General features: G+C 40.9%; 1 protein-coding gene across 1 annotated transcript; it reads left to right on the top strand.

Annotated features, from left to right (window-relative positions):
• The first annotated feature begins 2253 nt into the window (after positions 1-2253).
• PYM1 (PYM1 exon junction complex associated factor) lies at positions 2254-24074 on the top strand. The gene is made up of 4 exons (XM_085852076.1): positions 2254-2408; positions 2801-2894; positions 5325-5832; positions 21982-24074. The coding sequence occupies exons 1-4, from the start codon at positions 2378-2380 to the stop codon at positions 22171-22173; spliced, it is 825 nt and encodes a 274-aa protein (XP_085708202.1). The 5' UTR covers positions 2254-2377; the 3' UTR covers positions 22174-24074.
• Positions 24075-24925: the final 851 nt, after the last annotated feature.

Genomic DNA, 24925 nt, shown 5'->3' with positions numbered 1-24925 from the left:
CATTTAAAAATTTGCATATTCATGACGAAAACGATTAATGCTGATTTTGACACCTCTCATTGGACGATCGTGTGGAGTCGGGAACGAATGGGATTAGAAACGCGTCACCATTCGACTCGAACTAACCTCGTGCACGTTTGAAGACAACTTTGATGTTTTTATGCCTCCGCACCAAGGGTGCCGGAGGCATTATGTTCCCGGGTTGTCAGTCAGTCAGTCCGTCCGTCCGTCAGTCAGTCAGTCAGTATTGTTTACACGATAACTCAAGAAGCAAATTGTAGAATTTCATCAAACTTGGTAAAAAGGTAAAGTAAGACAGGGCAATTAAGTGATTAGATTTTGGGCCAGATGTAATAAAGGTCAAGGGTCAAAGGTCAAGGTCAAACTCTGAAATGTTACTGTTTACGCCCTCACTCAAGAAATATTGGACAGAATTTCATCAAACTTGGTACAAAGGTAAAGTAAAACAGGTGAATTAAGCGATTAGATTTGGGGCCAGATGTGGGAAAGGTCAAGGGTCAAAGGTCAAGGTCAAACTCTGAAATTTCACTGTTTACGCCCTAACTCAAATATTGGACAGAATTTCATTAAACTTTGTACAAATGTAAAGTAAGACCGGTCAATTAAGTGATTGAATTTTGGGCCAGATGTAATAAAGGTCAAAGGTCAAGGTCAAACTCTGAAATTTTACTGTTTACGCCCTAACTCAAGAAATATTGGACAGAATTTCATCAAACTTGGTGCAAAGGTAAAGTAAGAAAGGTGAATTAAGTGATTAGATTTTGTGCCAGATGTGATAAAGGTCAAAGGTCAAGGTCAAACTCTGAAATTTTACTGTTTACACCCTAACTCAAGAAATATTGGACAGAATTTCATCAAACTTGGTACAAAGGTAAAGTAAAACAGCTGAATTAAGTGATTATATTTTGGGCCAGATGTGGGAAAGGTCAAAGTCAAAGGTCAAGGTCAAACTGAAATTTTACTGTTTATGCCCTAACTCAAGAAATATTAGATAGAATTTCATCAAACTTGGTACAAAGGTAAAGTAAAACAGCTGAATTAAGTGATTATATTTTGGGCCAGATGTGGGAAAGGTCAAGGTCAGAGGTCAAGGTCAAACTCTGAAATTTCACTGTTTACGCCCAAACTCAAGAAATAAAAGACAGAATTTCATTAAACTTTGTACAAATGTAAAGTAAGAACAGGTCAATTAAATGATTCGATTTTGAGCAAGATGTGGTAAAGGTCAGGGTCAAAGGTCAAGGTCAAACTCTGAAATTTCACCGTTTACGCCCTAACTCAAGAAATATTGGACAGAATTTCATCAAACTTGGTACAAAGGTAAAGTAAGACAGGTGAATTAAGTGATTAGATTTTGAGCCAGATGTGGTAAAGGTCAAGGTTAAACTCTGAAATTTTACTGTTTATGCCTGAACTCAAGAAATATTGGACAGAATTTCATCAAACTTGGTACAAAGGTAAAGTTAGACAGGGCAATTAAGTGATTAGATTTTGGGCCAGATGTGGGAAAGGTCAAGGGTCAAATATGTCAAAACTCAAGTGTTTGTGCGGGAGAGTGGAGGCATACCCATCGACTGCGCGCAGTCAAATTACTCCAGTTATTAAAATGTGAAACTTTTAGGCGAGACGATTGACGAGTTTTACATTTAGTGTTCAAAGACGATGATGTAATGTTTAAATACAAGTTTAAGCTAAAATATAAAGTTGTCGGCTCACAAGGGGGATTCACAGAAGTAACGAATTTGAGTAATGATCCCACGGCCTATAAACAATTCCCACTCTCACTATCCCACATCGCAGTGTCATGACGACGGACACGACGAGGACATGCACATCCCGCCGACGAACGACCCATTCAGGATTGTAACTCCGAGTCAATGAAACTGCCTTGGCAGCTTTGTGAGTCGAACGCAACGAGGAGGAAAAGCAGACCAACCAAAAATGTTCCTTTACATATCTCATCGGATTTATATATATATATATATATATATATATATATATATATATATATTTTTTTTTTTTTTACAATGTGCGGTTCGTTCTTAATCGTACTATCTGCGCTGGTACAGTGAATGATAGTCCCAGCGGTATAGTGAGTGGCAGATATTTCGTCGAGGATTTAGCGTCTGGAGCTTTACCTCAGTAGTTAATACAACGTGGATTCAGCTTCCATATAGCGACTTTTAGGATCATAAACATTAATAACTGAAACAAGTACGACGTTCACTTCGGTATTGAAGATGAAGACGATGACGATGAAAACCAAAGAGAGGAAGAAGAAGAGGAAGAAGAAGAGGCTTAAGTACAGTTCGTGTCTGAACCTCTGAAGAAGAGGCTTGGAGCATTGGAGCTCCGCATGGCTATGAACAATGACAATAATGCAGAAGGTGTGTACACCAATTCGTCATTAAATTCTCATTTGTTTGAGGCGTCGTCGTGTTTCAAGCTTATTGAACGCTTGGCTAATACATAATTCCACGGGGGTATTTGATGATACGTTTCCTGCTCTGTACTCGGTCGTACATATGGATTCTGAATGGTGAATACTGTACAACGCACTGAACTTCCGGGGTTTTAACACAATATAACATTTAAATGAACGACCTATTTCGAAGTGTTCGTTGTGTCATTGCAAGTGTCACTCAATTGGAGGTGTATGTAGGTCGACGTAGGATGTGCTTTGGCCTCGGGTGTGTCCAGCACTTGAGCCTCGACCCCATGACCCAGCTAACCCACATTGCCCACTTTCCTACTTGATGACACCACTCTCACTGCCCAGGTGTATTTATACCGGCTACGCAGCGACCAGATGGGACGTGGCGCAAGGCACGCCGGGTAAAGGACGGCTATGTTCCTCAGGAGGAGATTCCCGTGTAAGTGGCGGACGCGATCAAAGACAAACTGAGTGTTAGGAAGGTTGATAAATTGGGGTTTAATAGCATGTCTAAGTGTAAAATGGAGAGTGTGGAGGTTTAACTGTTGTTCTAGATGAAGATGAGGCTTTTATGGGACATATTTGCCTGCTCATGGTCCCATCTGAACTTCTTGGCTCATGATGCAGAGAATCCAGGTTCAAATCCCGTACGTCATGTTGTGTATTTGTCTACGAGTTACGCAAGGAATCGCACAAGGGACTTAAATGCAGGATGAGGTCATTAGGCCCATCAAGCCTGCGCAATCCTGCCGACGCTGCTTTCTAGGTGCCTCTCTTATTGCAGCTTAAATGCATCCACCGTCTTGTAATCCAGGTAAAACTCCATTGATGTCTGTTCATGTGACTTGGGCACAAGCTACTCAATGTAACAAGCTCGAATGAGCTAAGATCCTCGCCCTCTTAATGATGACGTTATAAAAACGAATATGACGTCATTGTGATGTATCAGGTTTGCGATAAATTATCTGTGCTAATGCCCGGCTTGATTCCCGCAAACAAAATTCAAACAGCTTGCCTAGTTTCGGAGATAATGGTATAGGCGATTTCCATTAGCGGCGATATTATGTCAAGTTTTTTTCTAGGAAGAATTTCCAAAAATCAGAGATGGTTACTGCCTGCGCATGGGCATTCTGCATATACATGGCAAGTTTCATGAAGATCCAATGAAAACTCTGGGTTGTGAAACAAAAAATAGAAATGACGTCATTAAAATTGATATGACGCCATAGTGATGTATCATATGTGCGGTAATTCATCTCTGCTAATGCCCTGTTCGATTCCTGCAAACGTAATTCAAAAAGTTTGCCTAGTTTCGGAGATAATTTTTTTGGCGATTTCCATTAGCGGCGATAGTATGACGTTAAATTTTTTTCTCGGAAGAATTTCCAAAATCGGAGATGGTTACTGCCTGCGCGTGGGCTTTCTGCATATACATGGCAAGTTTCACGAAGATCTAATGAAAATCTGGGTTGTGAAACAAAAAATGTCAAAAAATAGGAATGACGTCATAAAAATTGATGTGACGTCATCGTGATGTATCATATGTGTGGTAATTCCTCTCTGCTAATGCCCTGTTCGATTCCCGCAAACAGAATTCAAAAAGCTTGCTGAGTTTCGGAGATAATTTTTTAGGCCATTTCCATTAGCGGAGATATTTTGACGTCATAACTTTTTTTCTCAGAGGAATTTTCTAAATCGGAGATGGTTGGTTGCTGTCTGCGCAGGGTGTTTTTACATATATACGCCAAGTTTCAGGAAGTTTCGATGAAAACTGTAGGCTGTGAAACAAAAAAGTCCACAAGAACAACAACGTAAGACTTAGACATCCTCCACGAGGATCTAAAAATACTCATGTCTCAAAGAGTAAGTAGCTGGAGATCATGGAGTAGTGAATATGGTATTTAGGAGGTTGTGTAACATTAGGCTTGTGGTTGAGAGGCACACTGGATTGAAATAAATAATTGAGCAAAATCGAAGTTTTATGCCTCTGCTGACGAAGTCGCCAGAGGCATTATGCTTTTGGGTTGTCTGTCTGTCCATGCTAATTTTCTCTATTTTTACTGCAACCGCTTATCCAATTGACACGAAATTTTCACCAAAGGTGTGACTACTCATGTAGAATGTTTTAATGATAATTATGATGTCATAGGTCATGTGGTGTGGCAGCCATGTTGGGGAAAAACTAAAAACTTTGGACCCAGTTATCTCCAAAACCGCTCCACTGAAAAAAGTGAAACTTGGCACATGTCAAGTACTTTCCATGAGAAACAAGTGTGATTAAAAAAAATTATGTCACAGGTGGCTTCGTGATGATGTCATAATTGCATACGTAGAATGCTTTATCGAATCAGTATGAAAATTTTACGGGTCATCTCAGGCTAAATTGTATGAGGGAAAAAAAATTGATGACGTCATAGGTCACATGGTTTGGCAACCACATTTTTTTTTAACCATAAAAGCCTTCAAAAATCTTCTCCAAAACGGTTGAATAGATCGAGGCGAAACCTCACACACGTTCCCCAAGTCTTGGGGATACCAGGGTGTTTATGAACTATTGATGTCACATGTGGCAGCCAGAATTATCTAATTTTTTGAATCATGGTTCAGGATTTAAATAAAACTTGGAACAATTATGTATAATGATAAAATCATGTGGGTGGAGGCATTTATGTCGACATTGTGACGTTGAATGCCATTCTATTTTTTTTATGGTTTTGCATAAGGTAATTTTATAGAATCATATGGGTTTGCAAAGGTTTACATCAAAAGAAATTTGTTGGGAATTGAAAAAAAAAAGCAGTAAAGCTTTTATTACCTCTCAGTTTCATTCCTTCTGTATTGAATGTCACTCTTGATGCTTTTTTCACAGTTACGAGAACAAGTATGTAAAGTTCTTTAAAAGTAAACCACAACTACCGCCTGGCCTTTCTGCTGAAGATGCTGATGAACGACGTGTCAGTTCGAAGATACCAGACGCTGGTGCAAATGATGCTGTTGATAGTCTTACTTCAAAATCAGCAAGACGCAACCAGCGTCGAAAGGAGAAACGAAAGCAAGAAGAGCAGCAGCAGCAGCAGCAGCAGCAACAACAACAACAACAAAAGCAACAGCAACTACAACAAAAGGAGCAGCAACTACAACAACAACAGCAGCAACAACAACAAAAGCAGCAGCAACAACAAAATCAGCAGCAACAACAAAAGCAACAACAAAAGCGACAACAAAAACAGCAACAAAAACATCAAAAGCAGCAACAACAGCAGCAGCAGCAACCACAGAGAGAAGAGAAGGAACCAGATACTGGTGGATTGGCTGAGCATTGTGACCCTGAGAGGTTGAGCAAGATTTTCCAAGCAGTGGATATAGATGGTTTAGAGGTAAGGATTGTTGGTTATTATTTTGTATGATGATGAGAGTTTATGATTTAGCTTTTCAAAATTATTGACCCGTTTTATCTGAAACGACTGATTTGTAGGAATGCTTCATTTTGTTCATGCATGTTTTGGATTGCAATTTCATGCACACATACGACACAACCTGCCATTTTATTCCATTATTAGAGGAATATTTCTACTTTTTGGTCCAAATAATGGTCAAAGCAAAATATGACCATTTATTCAGGTGGAAATGAAGAACGGAAAAGTGTAATATGACACCTTAGATCTCTCTACAATACCTTGAAAATGTTGAAAAAGCCTTCACATTTGCTAATTCTCCCCTAAAGTGGAATTATTCCACCTCAAAGGGGAATGCAAAACGATATTTGAAGTCATTCCGACCTTCAAGGGGATTCTAAAATGACAAGTTATTTTCCCCATATTTAAAGAGACGAGCAGAGTACCCGCCCTCTGGGCGATCTTGTTCCAAGCGTGTCCAACATGTTCTTCTTTCACACGTCCCTTCATTTGGGTGGTGTATAGACAACAGAATGCTGCCTCAATTGCTCCCGAAAATAAAAATAACACTGGACCATAGGCTGACACCAGAGGCCTGTGTATGTACTGTCACCTTCACAAGGCCCATCATTTCTATCAGCTCTCACCTTTCAATATAGTGTTGCGGATTCGCGCCCGCCGGCGTGCGGACGGCCACGTAACTCGAATCGCGGCACGTCGCCCACCGGACGGACAATCCAGTCGTGACCCTCTCGGACTAACGCCGGGAACTAGTCACGGGTGGACCTTTCGGTCTCACCACGATCGTGCCAATCGGCCCCCGCGTGGGATAGGGTTGCTCGCCAAATTCGACCTACCTAAGTACCCACACGGAGGGTAGACCGGGCGATCGCACCTCGCCGCAGGTCGACTTCGGACACGGGCCACTTTAAGCGACCCGTTCCGTACTATCGGGATAACCGAGCGGTGTTATTCGTCGGCCTCGACGGTTCAATTAATTATCGGGCGTTTTAGCCCACGACCAACCCTTTACGTGAAGCAAGATGGAGATTCAATGAAAGAAAAGACGAAGCGAAGCGGGAAAACAGTTCAACATAACTCACATTTATTTCGCGATGAACGGGAAGCACACATATACAATTACACCAAAAGCACATGTAAAAGGAGAAGAAACACAATATTACACAAAAAGCAAATATAAAAGAGAAACACAATGCAGAGCTATCCGACTACCGAGCACACGGCAACACTTATACAATTTTACTTCACAGACGGCGCCGACAACACAGATACCCAAAGCAAAAGAAAGAGAACCACCCTCCAGGATGAGGGGGGTAGGCGGGCCTGGGGCCGAGACCGTGTCGGGCCTACCCGTCTGATGATGAGACGCAAAGCGGCGGTGGCGCCTCAACTCCGCGGGCCTCGCGGACAGTGTCTGGTAGGGGGTGGGAAAGGGGCCCCCTTGTCGCACTATCTCAGCGCGGGGGGAAACAGGAGGGGGTTGTTGATGCTCGGGGGGGGGAGGAGGATATCACCCTGTCTCGGGTCCCGCGACGAGCGTCTCCACCTCGACCTCGGTCGCGCCGCCGGCCTCCGCAGCTCCCCGACTCCGACGCGAGCACCCCCTCGATCGCCTTCGCTGCCGCCACCTCTCCACAGCTCTGTCCTCTTCACTCTGACTAGTACCACTTCTTCCCAGCTCCACCAACAACTCCCAACCGCGAACTCGAACTGCCTTGTCTGACGAACGCAGCCGTTTATATCCCCCGTGGCCTCGCTCCCCCACCTTTGACCCTTTACCTCCGACCCTTCACCTCCAACTGGCTCCCCATTGGACCGAGGAAAAGTGGGCGTGAATGCTTTTTGATCCATGAATTTGCATATAGCGACCTCACTCCAACGCCCTGGAGGCGGGGCCAAATCGCCCCACGCTCTCCGATAGGACGGAACAGAAGTGGGCGTGAGTCGTTTTTGATCCGTTTTTCTCTGAAAGTCTGTGATGTTTTTGAACACGCTGCTCGGTGCGCGCCCTGCACGAGTCCAGTATCGGTGCCCACAAGTGGCGCAAGAATGGTGGTGATGCGATGGTGGCGAGTTGTGACGGTAAAGGTCATGGCTGTTGTTGTGAAGCGGCGTTGTGGTTGGTGGTTGTTGTTGTGAAGCGGTGTTGTGGTTGGTGGTTGTAGTAATGGCGGCTGGTCCAAAATAAAGATAGTAAAGAAAAACGGCTATCTAAAAGGGTCGCAGCCCGCATGAATGACATTTATTCCATCTAAACAACGGGTTTGGGCCTAACTACACATATACTTACAGAGATATCTCACCTAAGGGACCTGAATGGTGGTTTGTGAATTTCGTCAACCACAACAATATGATGATCCTTTTAACAGTTGCTTTGGTCGTTTTATACTGAACGGAAAACTTGTCGGGAGGGCATGGCGATTGTGAATATTATACTTCTGAAGATGTGTTAGGCTTACCAAAATGGTGGGCATGTGATTTTTTTTTTCAGGTTACAATTGTGGGTGGCGTCAGGCTAGCTGGCCAGACACAGCAGCAGCTGAGATAGACATATATAGAGCAGACACATACAAACACTCGCTCCATTATCTATAGATTTTGGTAGTGGTGCATTTTCATAAACCTTTGTGGGCTGGCAGGATGTCCGAGAGGTATGCACACTCGACTCTAAGTTAGCTAGCCTGGGGTTGAATCTCGACCCAGCGATAAACTGTCATCCTGGTGTTTCACAGGCAGTGTGATTCATCAATGCGCGTGCCATCTCTCGGATGGAAGTTAAACTGGGCGTCCTGTCTGCCGGCATTAGTTGATGGATGTAAAATATCGCACGGGGTCCTTCGCGAAGAGTAGGTGAGCTATCACTGGCACACTCAACAAATTCCAAATTCCTGCCATCATCTGCAGGGGCCACTGCATCAGTGATACAGCCTTTCTCTCAGCCAATTATGCTACCCACAACCTTATGCTGCATACGAAAGAAAAAATATATAGACTGATGCACTACAAAATTATCAATCTGCATGTGTGGCAAAATTAGTCAAAACAAATAGGAAATAAAATACCTTAAATGGTGATTGATCCCTCGTGGAGAGAAGAGAAGCTGATATTTTGGGCCTTACCCTTCATCAGAGCAAGATATTCACCCAGACTTACCCAAATATTTTGGGCCTTCCCCTCTCTTACTCTGTGCATCAGCATTTTATCAGAGAGTATGCTAGTACTCGCCATGTAGGGATGACGCGGAAAAAAATGACCGCCCCATCTGCTACATACAAAACAAAAGTTGGAGTATCTTCTCTGAAAAGTCACTTCGGCTACATATGAGAACCTACTTGGTTTATCTCGCTGATTGTCGAGGCAGGGGTCACTTTTCAGTTCTCCAGACCATGGAAAAAGCCAAAAAAAAAAAGCAAACATAAAAATACCGACATAAAAAAAAGCAATGTCGGCATGATAAACTACAGTCTAAAAAAGGTTTTAAACAAGATAGGGATGATATTGGTTTAGACTTTTGAAAGTAGCTAGCAACAGTATTGCCATCACATAACAATCCCTACATCATTACCTCCTTTAGACTTCTCCAGTAATTGCTTCAAGCTTCTACAAACACTCGACTGGTTACAACAGTACTTGGTTACTCTTGTAGTGTAGCCACATACTGAGACTCTACAAATTATCAGCTCGACTAGCATGTTAATACCAGTACATAAACATCAACTTCTTACAAACTGCATGCACATCTCTAATAACAGCATTCGATATATAATTATCTGCATTTGTGATTGGTTAGTCTAACTTCATAAAAAAAAGTATGAAAGACGAGTGAAGTTGCAAAACCTCCCTGAAATTATAGAGGAGCTTGTTATACTTATTCTGAAATGAAATATAGGAGCTTCTAATACTTATAGCTAGACAATAGTCTGGAGACAGTGATGAAGGGATTGTTATATGATGGCAATACTGTTAGCTACTCTCTAAACCAACATCATTCCTATCTTGTTTAAAACCTTTTTTAGACTGTAGATTGTCATCCCTACATTGCATTTTTAATTTAGCATAATTTTTTAATTTCCTTCCTTAATTCACCATGTACATTGATGCATCATCCTACATGCGAAACACGAGGATAAGAGTTTATTGCTCAGTGAAGGTATGAATCCAGTCTAGGCTAATGGAAGAGCTAAAAATGAAGGAGGGCAACAGAGCGGAAGAAATGAATATAAATGCATAGACACACTAGAGCAGTGGTTCTGAACCTTTTTTTTCAGTCAGCATACCCCTTGGTGTCACTGTGAGGCATCATGTACCACCTCTCAATTGTGATTCAGTCATTTTTAGCTCACCTGGACTTTAGTCAGGTGAGCTTATGCAATTGAGCTGTGTCCTTAAGTGAGAGAGTCAGTGAGTCAGTCCGTAAACATTTCGGTCATTATCGCTTGAACCAGACACATCATTTTGATGAAGCTTTGCCACAAGCTTCATATCTGATGCCGAACGAAAGTGAATTGATCACATCAAAATCTGCGATCATTAATGGGGTCTATGTGGGGTTTTTTGACCCTCCTCCCAAAATAGGGATTTGCTCTCTTCTCCGAAACTACACACACAATTTTGATGAAACTTCACCACAACTTCATCACCCATGATGCATGAAAGTTTATCGACTGCATCTAAATCTGCACTCATTAAGGGGGTCTACGGGGCAGGGTTTGACCCCACAAAAATAGGTATTTGCTCTCTTCTCCAAAACTAAACACATGATTTTGATGAAACGTGACTACAACCTTCATCACCCGTGACGTACCAAAGTTTGTTCACAGCATTAAAAAAAAAAATCAGGGTCGAAGTGGGTCTGTGGGGGTTTGAATGACTGTTGCTTCTGATACAGGTGAGCTTCAGGATGTGTGGTCCTATTTTTAATTCTTCTATGTGTACAAACAGCTTCTCTTTCGCTGCCTCAGATGGAAATGTATCTCATGAGGAAATGTATGCCCTGATGAGGCATCATGTAGCCCCTTGGGGGTCCATAGACTCCCAGTTCAGAACTGCTGCACTGGAGTATGTGACGAGGAGTGGCAGGGAGGAAAAAGGGTGTGTGAGTAGAGGGGGGATTTGTGTGGTGTAGTTTCAGGGTGGATGTGGGAGAAACCATGAGCAGTCTTTAAGGTACTCAGTGAAGGTTCATTACCCCGCGCACGCGAAGCGAATAGCAGGGTTAAGCAATTGGTTCATGTCCGTCCGTGCATCTGTCTGTATATCTGTCATCAGTTTATGATCGAAGAACAACTCATTTAAATGGAATGTTATGTTTTGAACACTAATCGGAACATGAATATGAAGACGAGGCTTTAGTTTTACCATACCTTGGCTCAGAATTTGTCCCGATCGCTCATTTGCAGAGAGGAGTGAGGTAATATTTTTACTCTGCCTGCCTGCCTGGCAGTCAAACAAAATTGAAAATCATTCAAAACAGGAAACTTGCTGTTTTTAAGGATATCATAATGCACATCATAAATACAGCAAGTTCAAATAACTAATGTAGTGTTAGGGTGATGTAATGGATTGCAGAAAATAGCGCAAAAACCGGAAATAATTGATACGACTTTTACAATCTTTATTTCATTTAAATTTAATTATAAACTGGAAGACTAGAACACAGATCACCTTCTTAATACTTCCCCTTCTTAATTGAATGTCCAGTTTAGAAAGTACCATACTCAAATTTAAATAAAGCTTCAATGGGGTGGTGTAAAAGAGTGCTGTTCGGGACTGCTTATGGACAACAGTACTTCAATGGCACTAAACTTTCAGAATTTTTTTAAACGATCGTTAAGACCATTATTTTATTAAAATTGTAGTAACACTTCATGGGGTATCATGTTCTATGAACTCTCTCATTCCATTAGTCTGAGGTCTCAACTTCATACCATGTTGCATTCTTTCGCTGATTCAAATGCTCATACCCTTTCCTTGCTTTACGACAATTGCATTTTTTAATACACAAGTTTTGTACTGTTAAGACATTGATACCTCTGCCACCGAAGGTGAAGGAGGTTATGTTTTCACCCCACTCTGTCTGTTTGTTTGTGTACAGGATATCTGAAAAAGTTGTGGATGGATCCAAATGAAATTTTGTGGACATGATCGGTGTGTGACAAAGACGAACTGTTTAGATTTTGGTGAAGATCCGGATCCGGATCCGACGACTAGAATTTTTAAAGTGATTCTTCATCATTGAGAGATAGGGCTAAACCGATATATAGCACGATATCTCAAAAAGTTGTGGACAGACTTAGATGAAACTTTGTGGACACGTTGTGTGTGTGGCAAGGACGAAGTAATTAGATTTTGGTGAAGATCCGAATCAGGATCTGGATACGAGAATTATTTAATTTACAAAGTGATCCTTCGCCATTGAGAGATATGGCCAAAAACGATGTCGTACTGTATAGCATGCTATTTCAAAAATGTATTGGGCCCGCTATGTTCTCGTTGATCTGGCATTACATGGTGGAGGCATGACATTACACTCTACCGAGTGCCCTTCTAGTTTCTGTTGATTATATTTTGAAGACATTCACTCTTTGGTTTTATTATTTAAAATACACATTTGCCAAGTGGGTTCTCCAGGATCACACGTACTTTTTTTTTTTTTTGCGATCAGCAATCGCTACACCATAATTATCCTAAAATATTATATACAAAGACGATTCTACAACGATGAATTTGAAGGTGTCAGGATTGGGTCGTTGGTGGGTGAAGAAGCACAGTTCAATTAATATTTGCCTCCTGTACTTGGGTTTGCTTGAGGGCTGTTGTTGCATTTGTAAAAGATTGTTTCGATCATATTGGCACTGAGGTTCATTCAACTAAAGTGTTTGAATGTTTGAATGAACCTGGCCCTGAATGCTTGAATGGTGGTACCAAACTTAAGGAAAATTCTATCATTCGTTTTTTTTGGAAGCCCATCATCTGAAAATTATAGAAATGCATGATAGCAGTGTGAATCACACAGCTTTCATATAAAAAACAATCATTTTCTACCACGACCGTACTTGCGACTGGCCGAAAGTGTAGTGATCTTCAAGAATAATGCTTTATCAAATTTAAAGCATAATTACTTTTGTAAAACTAGAACGGCACTTGGTAGAGCACACACCTGATCTCCCAGGCTGAACAGTTTACATTTTGTAGCCCAATGATAGGCCGGACTTGTAGCCGGACCTTAACCAAAATATAATTGGCTTGTTCTTGTCACCCACCCAACTTCTCCACCAAGTATATGTGTGTGTGTATATATACAGGGTGCTGCAAAAGTAGGTAAACAGTAAGGTATACGTTTTGTTTTCATTACTGTATACCTACTTTTGCAGCCCCATATATATATATATATATATATATATGTATATATATATATATATATATATATATATATATATATAGATATATATATATATATATATATATATATATATATATATGTATATATATATATATATATATATATATATATATATATAGATATAGTTTTTAGCCCTATCTCTCATTAGTGAAGGATCGCTTTAAAAATTCTCGTATCCAGATCTTCACCGAAATATAATCAATTCGTCCTTGTCGCACACTCAATCTGTCTACCAAGTTCCATCCAAATCCGTCTCCAACTTTTTGAGATATCCTGCTCACAGAGATAAATAGGGGTGAAAACATACCGATGCTCACCTTTGGTGACGGAGGTAATGAATGAATCCACAGAATTTACATAACAATGCCATCATTTATTGTCCATTATAGCTGATACTTTTTTTTACCCATTTGTTGAGTAAAATAACTTGTGTTTTCTGAGAAAAATTTTAAGCAGCTTTTGGGCTTGATTCTAGAAGTTTTTGAGATAATATTCTTGCATAATTTTTTGTGTGTTGGTACTCAAATAAAAGTTAGTGTTATATAGCTGTTGACAACATGCTCATTTCATTAAGTGTAGAATGTAAACAAAGATTTTTGGGCCCATCGCTCAATATGCCGGTACTTCTAATGTTATGGTAATTTGGTAAAATCATCATGGTCATAATTCATAATTAATCATAAAAAGCCATAATTTGGTAAAATTTGTGAATGCATCAAACCGCTTCCAACATGACAAGTCGAGAACAGCACATCAATCAAATTAAAAGACAGAAAATAAGCAAAATGGTAAACAGTTGCTGAGACATTAATAAAACAAGAGTAACAGTACTTCATTTTGCTATGTATTTCTGTATCCATTTTGTGTAAAGATGTAGAGAGGTTTTTTTGTTGTTGTTGGATGCAAAATTATAATAACGACACGGATATACACCACATGCAGAAAATACTAAAAATTTCAATTGAAAACAAGACTTTTTTTTACATTCTGCATACAAGCAACGGCATACTTATACTTGTATTGTACAATACACATACTACATACACGTCATTTGCCATGCCCGTCTCTGCCCACCTTTGGTGGGCAATTTAAAATGGTGATATTTCCACAAAGTTATCCTTTCTTCTGGAACACACTGTACACCTGAAAATTATTTTTTGGGACATACCATATTGTAACCATATTTTGCTTTCTTGGATCACTCTGTAAATTTTTTGTGATGCCAAATGCCAAGTGAACAATTTTGAAGTTTTACACACACACACACACACACACACACACACACACACACACACACACACACACACACACACACACACACACACACACACACACACACACACACACACACACACACACACACACACGCACGCACACACACCCTCCATAAGTATTGGAGCAGGAAGGTCAAATGTGTTATTATTGCTATATACTCAAGAAATTTGGATTTGAGATCAAAAGATGAATATGAGGCAAGAGTACAGAAGGTCAGCTTTTATTTATTGATATTTATATGCATACATGTTTTACCATTGCAGAGCAATCACAATTTTTATGTTCAGTACCCTATTTTAGGTAAGCACAAGTATTGGAACAAATGACTGGCAGGTGTTTCTTGTTGCATTGATTGTTCACACATACAAAAGCTGTGAATGTCGACTCTTGGTTTTAGCTTTTGATTTTGCCTTGGGGGGGGGGAGGGGGTATCTGCCTTTGGAGTCTGTAGCAATAAACCAACATGCAGACCAGAGAAGTGTCTATGAAAGAAAAGCAAGCAATTTGGAAGCTGAAAGAACAGAAGAATTCAATTAGAACCGGCACAGCAAATACATCAATTTGGAATATCTTGAAGAAGAAAGAAACCACTGGTGTACTTAGCAATAGACGGCCAGTTCGGCCAAGGAAAACAACTACAGTTGATGACAGAAAAATCATCAGAGCTGTGAAGAAAAACCCTAAAACAACCGTCAGTGACATTACCAATAACCTCCAGAGTGCAGGAGTGACAGTCTCACAATGTACTGTTCGCAGAAGACTTATGACAGCAGAATTACAAATGCTACACCGCAAGATGCAAACCTCTCATCCACACCAAAAATAGAAAGGTCAGATTACAATTTTCTGAGAAGTACAGAGGTAAGCTAGTAGAGTTCTGGAACAAAGTTTTAAGAACAGATGAGACCAAGATAAACTTTTACCAAAGTGATGTAAAGGTGAAAGTGTGGAGAAAGGAAGGAACTGCATATGATCCAAAGCATATACTACCTCATCTGTGAAGCATGGTGGAGGTATTGTCATGGCTTGGGCTTGCATGGCTGCTTCTAGAACTGGCTCACTCATCTTTAATGATGATGTAACTAATGATGGCAGCAGCAGAATTAATTTGGAAGTGTACGGAAACATTTTGTCTGCCGATGTACAAGAAAATTCCCCCAAACTCATTAGGCGGCGCTTCACCATGCAGCAAGACAATGACCCAAAACTCACTGCCAATGCAACCAAGGAGTTCATGGGGGGGAAAGGTGGAAGGTTTTAGACTGGCCAAGTCAGTCTCCTGATTTAAATCCAATGGAGCATGCATTTCACTTACTGAAGAGGAGAGTGACATTATAAATCCCCCAAAACAAACAACAATTGAAAATGAAAATGGCTACAGCAAAGGCTTGGTAAAGCATCTCAAAGGAAGATACCAAGAGATTGGTGATGTCAATGGGTCACAGGCTTGATGCAGTTAATGCATGCAAAGGATATGCAACCAAATACTATTATACTACTTTAATTCACTCCAAGTTAATCTGTTCCAGTGCTTATGCTTACCTAAAATGGGGGACTGAACATAAAAATTGTGATTGCTCTACAATGGTAAAACATATACGCATTTCAATATCAATAAATAAAAGCTGACCTTCTGGACTCTTGCCTTATGTTCATTTTTTGATCTCAAATCCAAATTCTTGAGTATATAGCAATAATAACATATTTGACTCACTATTCCGATACTTATGGATGGCACTGTATACACACACACACACACACACACACACACACACACACACACACACACACACACACACACACACACACACACACACACACACACACACACACACACACACACACACACACATCCTTTATATTAACATAGTGCTTTTCATGTCATTCTAAATGTTCTCACATCGTTTATAATGCATCCTTCAGCAGATCAGTAACATAAAAATTAGTACTCATAGTCAGTCATCAATATCATCATCACGAGATAGATCAAGGTTACTATCTTCCTCTTGTTGTGGCTGGATTTCACATGTCCTCATTTTTCACATTTGCAATCATTTCATGCCATTAGCCATGCAAGTACAATTTTGCAACTTACATGATCTGGGGCAGTTGCAAGACAACAGTTGTAGGACAGCTTCTGGTGCGGAAGCACGATTCATGCAGTCAATGACGAGAGTTTCTTTGGTCCCATCCATTTCCTGCACCAACCATGATCAACAGGGTCAAAAACATTAATTTTTCCAATCAACGATCACTGCAAAATGCCAGTTCGGTCGTTTGCTCGGTCATTGTGTATGATTAGAAAGTCTTTGCAAGGTGGCATTTGATGAGACTCTATTTCTCTCTTTTTACTGCAGAACAAATTGTAGCACAACATTTTGACATCAGAACTGCTATCTTTGCATCCATATAATGCACACGTGAAGGTTTCCAATTCTTGCTACAACATTGGAGTAGGTTCCCACTCTTCTCCAAGTTTCATGAATGTTTCATGTCTCACTAAGTCCTTCCGCAGCAACATCAATGCAGCAATTTTAACTCTGCCAATTAAACTGCGAGCACCATCACAACCTGTGAGATTGTGAGCTCCAAGAATTGCTTTGCACACATCAGTGGGCTATGATATTGTGTGATTACTTTTCCAATGTCATTGATGCAAGTACGGGTATTTTTTGGGGGTTTCTGAGACAGTGAAGCTTGGATAATGGAACTGAAGGTTACACAAAGGAGGAATACGTCTTCTGCGGCAATGATAATTGCCTTGATGCCACTTTGTGATGCATGTGCTGCATGAAATAATAAGTGGTTGTCAGCCTCCTCATGATTTGGTGGCATTTTCATTGTGATTTGGTAGCATTTTTGTTCGCATGTTCCAATCAGCTGTTTGTCCTGCAGAAAGGCTGTTGATCTGGGTTGCATCCATTCGATGAAGACAAATTCTATCAAACTGGTCTTGTTACTGGTGCTGGCCAAAAATCTCCATTGACAAACAATTTGGCTGGAAGTGATTGATTTGAACTGCACACTCGCCTGAGCACCTCTGTTGCTCATTTACTTAGTTTTGATACTCTTTGCATGGTACACATCAAATACTATGTCGATCCTTCTGCTTGGAATACCATCCATCAACACTAATGCAAGAATAGATTTAGCAATTTGACCAAAAGTTGGATTTCACCTTTGATTTACTGAACCAATGCCATGCCAGATCAATTACACAGCTGATTGTTGAGGTATCTCCTCTGCAAAAGGAATATTCCTTTGCAATTCCCTTGCTAAGGTGGATTTGTTAGACTTCCACAGTTTCCCCTCAGGTGGAGCCAATGACCAGGGTAGAGGGCCGAACGGGTGACACGGTACCTCTTTCATGGTGAGCTCTTTCCTTGTTTGTGCATTCAGTACCATCTGGCCAAAGAGTTTTTTGTCAGCTTTGAGAATAATTTCCTTCACATTCCTGTTTCGGTGTTTTGTTTTCTTAGTCAGATCAGGGAACATCTTCAGTTTGTGCTTGCTAATAGGATGGACTGTTGGCTGTTCTTTCTCTAAACGGTCTTCCATTAACTGCTTGAAGGAAATGACCCCACATGCTCATGTCCTGAGTGGATTGGTGCTGATATCCGGTGTTGCAATAATGGCAGTTGACAAGCTGACTATTTATTGATTCCCATCAAATGAGTTGATGTGATTGTCCAAAGTTTCCACCACTGCAGTGACCGCTGCTTGTTCCTTCATGATACCGGGTTTCTGGAGTTCAGCATGGTGCAGATCAGATGTTTCCAAGCCAATCGTATCACGAAACTGATGGAGGTAAGCTGTACAGTACTCAGCAGTTAGGTAGAAGCGAGCAACTGCTTCTGGTTACCTCTGCCACCGAAGGGGGACAGAGGTTAAGTTTTCACCACTGTTTGTCTATCTGTTTCAAAAGTTAAGGGTGAATTCGGATGAACCTTGGTGGACAGGTTGGGTGTGTGACAAGGCCAAATTGATTCAATTTTGGTGAAGATCCGGATCCGGCCTATCAGTGAGATACAAAACATAAACGGTTCAGCCTAGTGGAGGCATGCGCTCCACCAAGTGCCGTTCTAGTTTCAGACCATATTTTCTCACACCACCAGTTTTTGTCTTTGTTGACAGTCTCCTATGTGGCCTGGTCTCCTGGCTTTCTTCCAAAAGGATTATCTGAACTGAGCTGAACTGCAAATTGGCCTTCAATAAAGGATTCATAAACCTCTGGGTACTCCTTGGAGATATTTGACATGCTTGCATAATGCACTGGAAGATAACAAGTATAGTTTACTTTATCAGATACAAAGCACCAGCCCAGGATCAATGCTTTTATGGCAGACATGTGCACGTCCCAGTGTCCTTCATGTGATGCTTGCAGTAGGCCGAGTAACAACCCTCCAACCAATCAACATAGGACATCCAATAAGATGACAAGACACCATTATTATTCCTCAGTTGGTCAAGGTACTCATTGAATAATGTGGCAGTGGATTGAAGCATTGAGTGATGAAGTATCCTCAAAAGTTGCTTTCCTGATACAAATTTAGTTCCAATGTTTGCTCCAATTGTTTTTCTTGTGTGGATGAACTTCATCCATCCAGTCATCAGATCCTTTCCAAGCAATTCTCATAAATGCACTTGTGTATTTGAACGGCTCTGTTGTACTGCTGTCCCTCCATCACAGCATCCATAGATCCTTCTGCAAGAATGCCCGATTCAATACACAGATGTCTGAGGCCAATGTCTTGAAATTGCTTACCTAAAATAGCAAGCAGTTTGCAAATGGTATGGCATGCACCTTTCCTGATGATGATACCTTGATGGAGATTTTTATGTTTCCAAAGCACTTCTAATACATTGGCATACAATGCTTGGTCGAAGACAAAAACAACACCTTTTATGTGCAAATCATTCATGATGTTGTTACTTTTGTTAAGAATCTTGTAGACAGTTACCATTTCGTTTGCAGGCTTGTTGATTATGGGTGGGTAACCAACTGTATCGTTACTGATTATAACACCTTTATGAACTGTAATGCGGAATCTCATCCAACTGCTGACACCTTAGGTGTCATCCATTTGATGCAGAAGGAGCCAAAGCAGATTGTTTGTGAAAGCTGCCTGATCGACTTCAGGATGATCTTGTTGATTGGTCATGAGAAGTCCAGGTCCAACTCTCTCACCACTGTTGCACATCGGCAGATTCAGTTCTTCAGTTGGAACCCTTCTCTTCTTGGGCTTCCCAGGGAATTTCACCACCTATTTTTGGGGGGTTCATACATTGTGGGCTGAAAGATGAATCCATTAACCCAATAAATTGTTCCTCTGCTGGTTAGGGTTTCCTGCAGGATTTCCATATTATCCCAAAAAGTTAATACCTGATGCAAGTCACCAGCTTCACAACCTTTCTCACAGAAGATACAGACTAATTGAACATCAACTGCTTGCCGCTTTCTCAGACGTTGTTCATCAGGTTCTGGGTTAGCCTCCCTCTTCTTTCTGGCTTTGGATAATTTTGTATTATTGTATTTAAGGTTGCAGGATTTGTGCCAAGAAGCAGAATGAGTAGCGAAACCATCAGCAGTTTCTTCCTGTCCAAAGAAAAGTTCTGTTGGTAGCATGCCAATGTCTCTGAACTGCTTGACATTGTCGAGAAATGTCTGATAAGGTCTCACTGCCGTGTCACTGCTTGCACCAGGGCTTTGTAATGGGCACCTAAGAGGTTCTTCGGTAATCTTCTGGCAAATAATGCAGCGGTTAGAGTCCACTTCCATTTTCTGATAGCCTGCAAAAAAAATAAAAAATTAGAAAACAGTTTCACTTTCAATTTCTCACAACCATGTGGAAACCCTGTTCTATAATTTACTTCTCATAGTTATTCTAAATATTGACTTCTTATTACTCATTAAGACCTATACAACATGAATAACATCCGAGTTGTAATAAAATACAAATTAACATGACAAAATACAAATTAACAATAAAAGTAGCATCAGAGATGGAAATAATGAGTACTCCCAATATCAAAATATTGAATGTGTACTTAGCAATGAAAGGGTTAATATTGTGGATTGGCTCCAACTCAAAATTTGATAGCCATTACCCAAAGGGTATGCACAGAAAATTTGGTGCTTGTATCCAGTCTGTAACAATTATGTCACTAAGCCACTTGACTATACCTCCATTCACTTGTTCCTCTTTTTATCCACCTGTGGAATCTCCAGGTCTTCAAGGCAGTTGTTCATCATTTCAGATGGTGAACCCCCATCAAAAACCATTATCTTTGCCACCCCCATTAACCTCCACCCACCCTCCCCCAAGTTAAGGCTCTTGGAAGAGCTAGAAACGAGAGAGAGAGAGAGAGAGAGAGAGAGAGAGAGAGAGAGAGAGAGAGAGAGAGAGAGAGAGAGAGAGAGAGAGAGAGAGAGAGACACAGACAGACACAGACAGACAGACAGACAGACAGACAGACAGACAGACAGACAGACAGACAGACAGACAGACAGATAGACAGACAGACAGACAGACAGACAGACAGACAGACAGACAGACACAGAGACAGAGACACCAACGGCAGTGTTGAAGCAGAAAATAGAAAGACACTTGGACAAATAAGGGATGTGGGGAGAAATGAGGGGTAAGGGAGGACTCATGGGTGGGAAAAGATGGATACAGATGCAAACTCTCAGAAAGCTAAAACTGTAAATTTGGAAGGTGGTTGGTTTTGGGGTGAGGTTGGAGGGGTAGGGAGTAAACCTGCATATAAAATATCATTGTTTTGAATGGAGGATGGTGATCTGAGATTGTGGGGAACTGCTGTCTTGAAGACCTGGAGGGAAGAATGGAATTGAAGAGAATGTGGAAGTTGATCCCACAGGTGCTCTGGCACATGCTCCCTTACCCGACCAGACCTGATTCCACAGGTGGGGATGCAAAGAACGAATGAGTGGAGGTGTAAGCAGTGATCCTTGATTTTGGGAGTTTCACCAGAAGGGGGTTGATTGTGGACTGTGTATGCCTTGCAGAAACCTGGGGGGGGGGAGGGGGGATTTTACCAATGATGTAGAAGTTGCCTCATCAGAAAATGTCAAGAAACTCAGTAGATTTGTAGCTTTAACAACTGCAAAAACAGAATTAATAACAACATTAACAAAACTTGATGAATTCTGCCTTCATATACCATTTACACTTTGTTTTTTTATCATGTATACACAAAGAGTTTGTTAAAGTTCTAAGTTGCACAAGGACTTTATGGACACCCTAAATTGAAATTCTAATCGTATTCCTGAAAGGCGGAATTTGAGTAAACAACTGTTGTCTGGGGTAGGTAGGGATGGTTTGTTGAACTTAATAGGTTTTCATTTTATCCTGTTTTTTATTTATTCCAGTTTTACAAAGCTGGATAATCCTGCTGTATTGTGTTTCCAGACTGCGGGTGGTGTATCAGAAGGTGATGCAGAAATTTCTCGCCGTATTCGTGGCCTGCGCAAAAAATTGCGCCAGATCGAGGATCTGGAAGGCCGTTTAGCAAAGGGGAAGTTGTCCCAACCAAGTGACGAACAGCTCGAAAAGCTAGCGCGGAAACAAGTGCTGCAACAAGAGCTAGCTTCGCTCGAGTGATCCCCCCCCCTTCATCTTCATCTCTTTAGTCCTTTAATTAATTTTCCTCACCTCAATGCTTCCTGTCCTTTCCATCTACATTTGTTTTGTTTACCTCAAAGCTCTCTTGTTCCTTATCGATAGCCATCTCTCGACTTCCTGTTTTTCATCCTTGTCTCTGCCTTCGCTTTATTTATTTTTCCCCATTGACCTCACATTAATAATTGTGCCAACCATGTAAACGACCAAAACTTTCTTTTTATCCTTCGAGATCGTATGCTGTGTTTAATAGTGTAAAATAAAAGGAAACATTTTGGTTTTATGATGTTTGGAATTCATGATGTTCTTGTTGCAACATTATTTTGACTCTCCCTGCATGCTGCTGCAGGTTTGACATCATGCTTTTTCGGCAATGTGCTTAGCATGTATGCACACTTTTTATTGACCCTATCATTGTATGGATGAGCTTGGTGGTGAAGTGGTTAAAGCTTCGTTGCATGACTGTCACTCGTGGGTTCGATTGCCATGTTTGCTCAATGGAAATTTCTTCGCCCTACAACTGAGTGGGAACCTGTCTGGAATTGGATCTTAGCCATGGAAACATTCCCAGCTTGTCATGGTTGCTCCGGTGCTCTGTCAAGAGTATGGGCCTTCATCACCACCACCACTTCATTGTACTGTATGTACCATATATGCAGTGTCAAAACCTTACACGATGCATGCGCCTACACACAGACATGCACAAAAACACTTGGCTGATTAAATCTACTTACCTCGTCACAAAGCAGTGGACATTTTTTCTGGTGTATATATACCGTAAACATGTGGCACCTTCTTAGACATGATAGTCTGGTAGAATGAGATCTGCCAAATTGTACATATGTTATTCCATGGTGGATTTTGTAAAGAGCAAATATTTGAGCTCATGTCATAACTACAATAAATGAGGATGTGTTTTGTCGTCGGCAATTGGAAAATGATGAAAGTTCCATTCCTTTCTTTTTTTTCCTATAAAATCCGATTCCCACTGCTCCACTCTGCACATAATACATGGGTTACTCCTTTCTGTGTTAATATTTTTGTATCTCTTTCCTAAGCCTGGTGTTGGGTTAACGGTTAAGGTGGCTTTCTTAAGATCGTAGGGACTTCAGTTTGAGCCCCTATCGTGCCGTTACATAACAGCAGGTGGGTTGACTCAGCCTGTCATTCTTCCGAGGTCGGCAAAATGAGTACCAGCTTACTGGGAATGGGGCATTGCATCAGCGGCACAGCTCCATTCCCAGCAATGATGCAACCAGCAGCCACAGGCTTCATATGAAAAAATGATATCTCTTTCCTCCTGTCTTATCTCTCTTTCGTAGACTGCTTCTCTCCAGCATTCTTTTTAGTTAATGTAAATAAACTTGTAGTCCAAGGTGACAGTAGCACAAGACCCTTTGGGTGGAATTTCATGAAAATGGTGTGTATGTCTTCAGTGCTTTGTTTTCTATGTCTGTCCTTCCAGCCCTTGCTTGCCTTCACAGTTTCTTGGGACTTGCAAGGCATCCTGACCGTTGGAGGGGAAAAAAAACAATCCTGCAGTCAAGCAGCACATTGCAAATAGTTGCTCCTCTCTGTCGTGTACTTGTGCTTGTAGTTGGGCCCTTGTTAGTCACAACCCTGTTGATTGTTTCTAGATGCCATTGTGCATCAACTGACAGTATTGACTGCCTCTTTTTTTATTTAATTTTTTTGCGATCCTCAGCTTGTTCATCTTGCTCGAAATGTGTGAAAAGTTGGCTACCGTATGAATGAACGTGTCATTCATATGTTTATGTACATTAAATGCTGAGCAAGCTAAATATGACAAGTTGTATTATAATTTTGGGCTTCCCTTGTATGTACTTGGGTGTGATACATTAAAGTATTTTTTTTAATTCTCATTGGAGTTTGCCTTTATGTTCTTCTGCATACATGTTTGAATGAAAGCCCCTGAGGTTGTCATGAGATTGGATTGTTGATGACTATTCATTCATCTATCCCATTCCAAAAAGCTTTGAAACTTTTATTAGCTTCCTTTTATTGTCAAAATTGCTTTTACGAAAAGTTCTGGGTGACGTTGAACGACCCACTAAAAGCATCCCTGATATCAAAGGAATCTCAAGGCCTGAAGTTACTATTGATGGTGGGGCCCTTTTTTTATTTTATAATGATGCACACAAAGGACATTCAGAAAATTGTATGTGCTGACTTGCGGATACAAATTGTTCAAGACTTGCCACCTCTTTCAAAAGACAAATATATATATATATATATATATATATATATATATATATATATATATATATATATATATATATATATATATTTGTTCAGGATTCAGCGACGGAGGGATTCTCAACCCACTCCAGCCGTCTCCGGGATATATAACGCCAGCTGGCTCAGCACAGGCCGCGGGTCACGCACCTTCAATCGCGATACCAACGTAATCCTTGTACCTTGCCAGTTAGGGGAATAGAACCCCTGGCTACAGATTGGTTGTGTCAGATGCCGAGCGTTTTCTGCCTGTCTGTAACCATTTTGGTTTTATATGCCAATCGAACGGATCGTTCCTCGACGCGACACAAATTAATCCATAGCGGCAACTTCATACGAATTAACCAGATTTATCGGGGATCACAACACAAGCAAAATTCACGACAATGTTTTTATTAACAATCCTCAACCCGTTCTTAACTAGGGGACCACGGACTACAGGTTTCGAGGGGGTCGCTACCGAAATATGCCTTGTACA

The sequence above is a fragment of the Eptatretus burgeri genome, chromosome 13 (assembly GCF_056783735.1).
Source record: "Eptatretus burgeri isolate ZD-2024b chromosome 13, Ebu_testis_v1, whole genome shotgun sequence".
Lineage (NCBI taxonomy): Eukaryota > Metazoa > Chordata > Myxini > Myxiniformes > Myxinidae > Eptatretus > Eptatretus burgeri.
The sequence above is the reverse complement of the archived record's forward strand: the minus strand, read 5'-3'. Positions and strand labels throughout refer to the sequence as shown.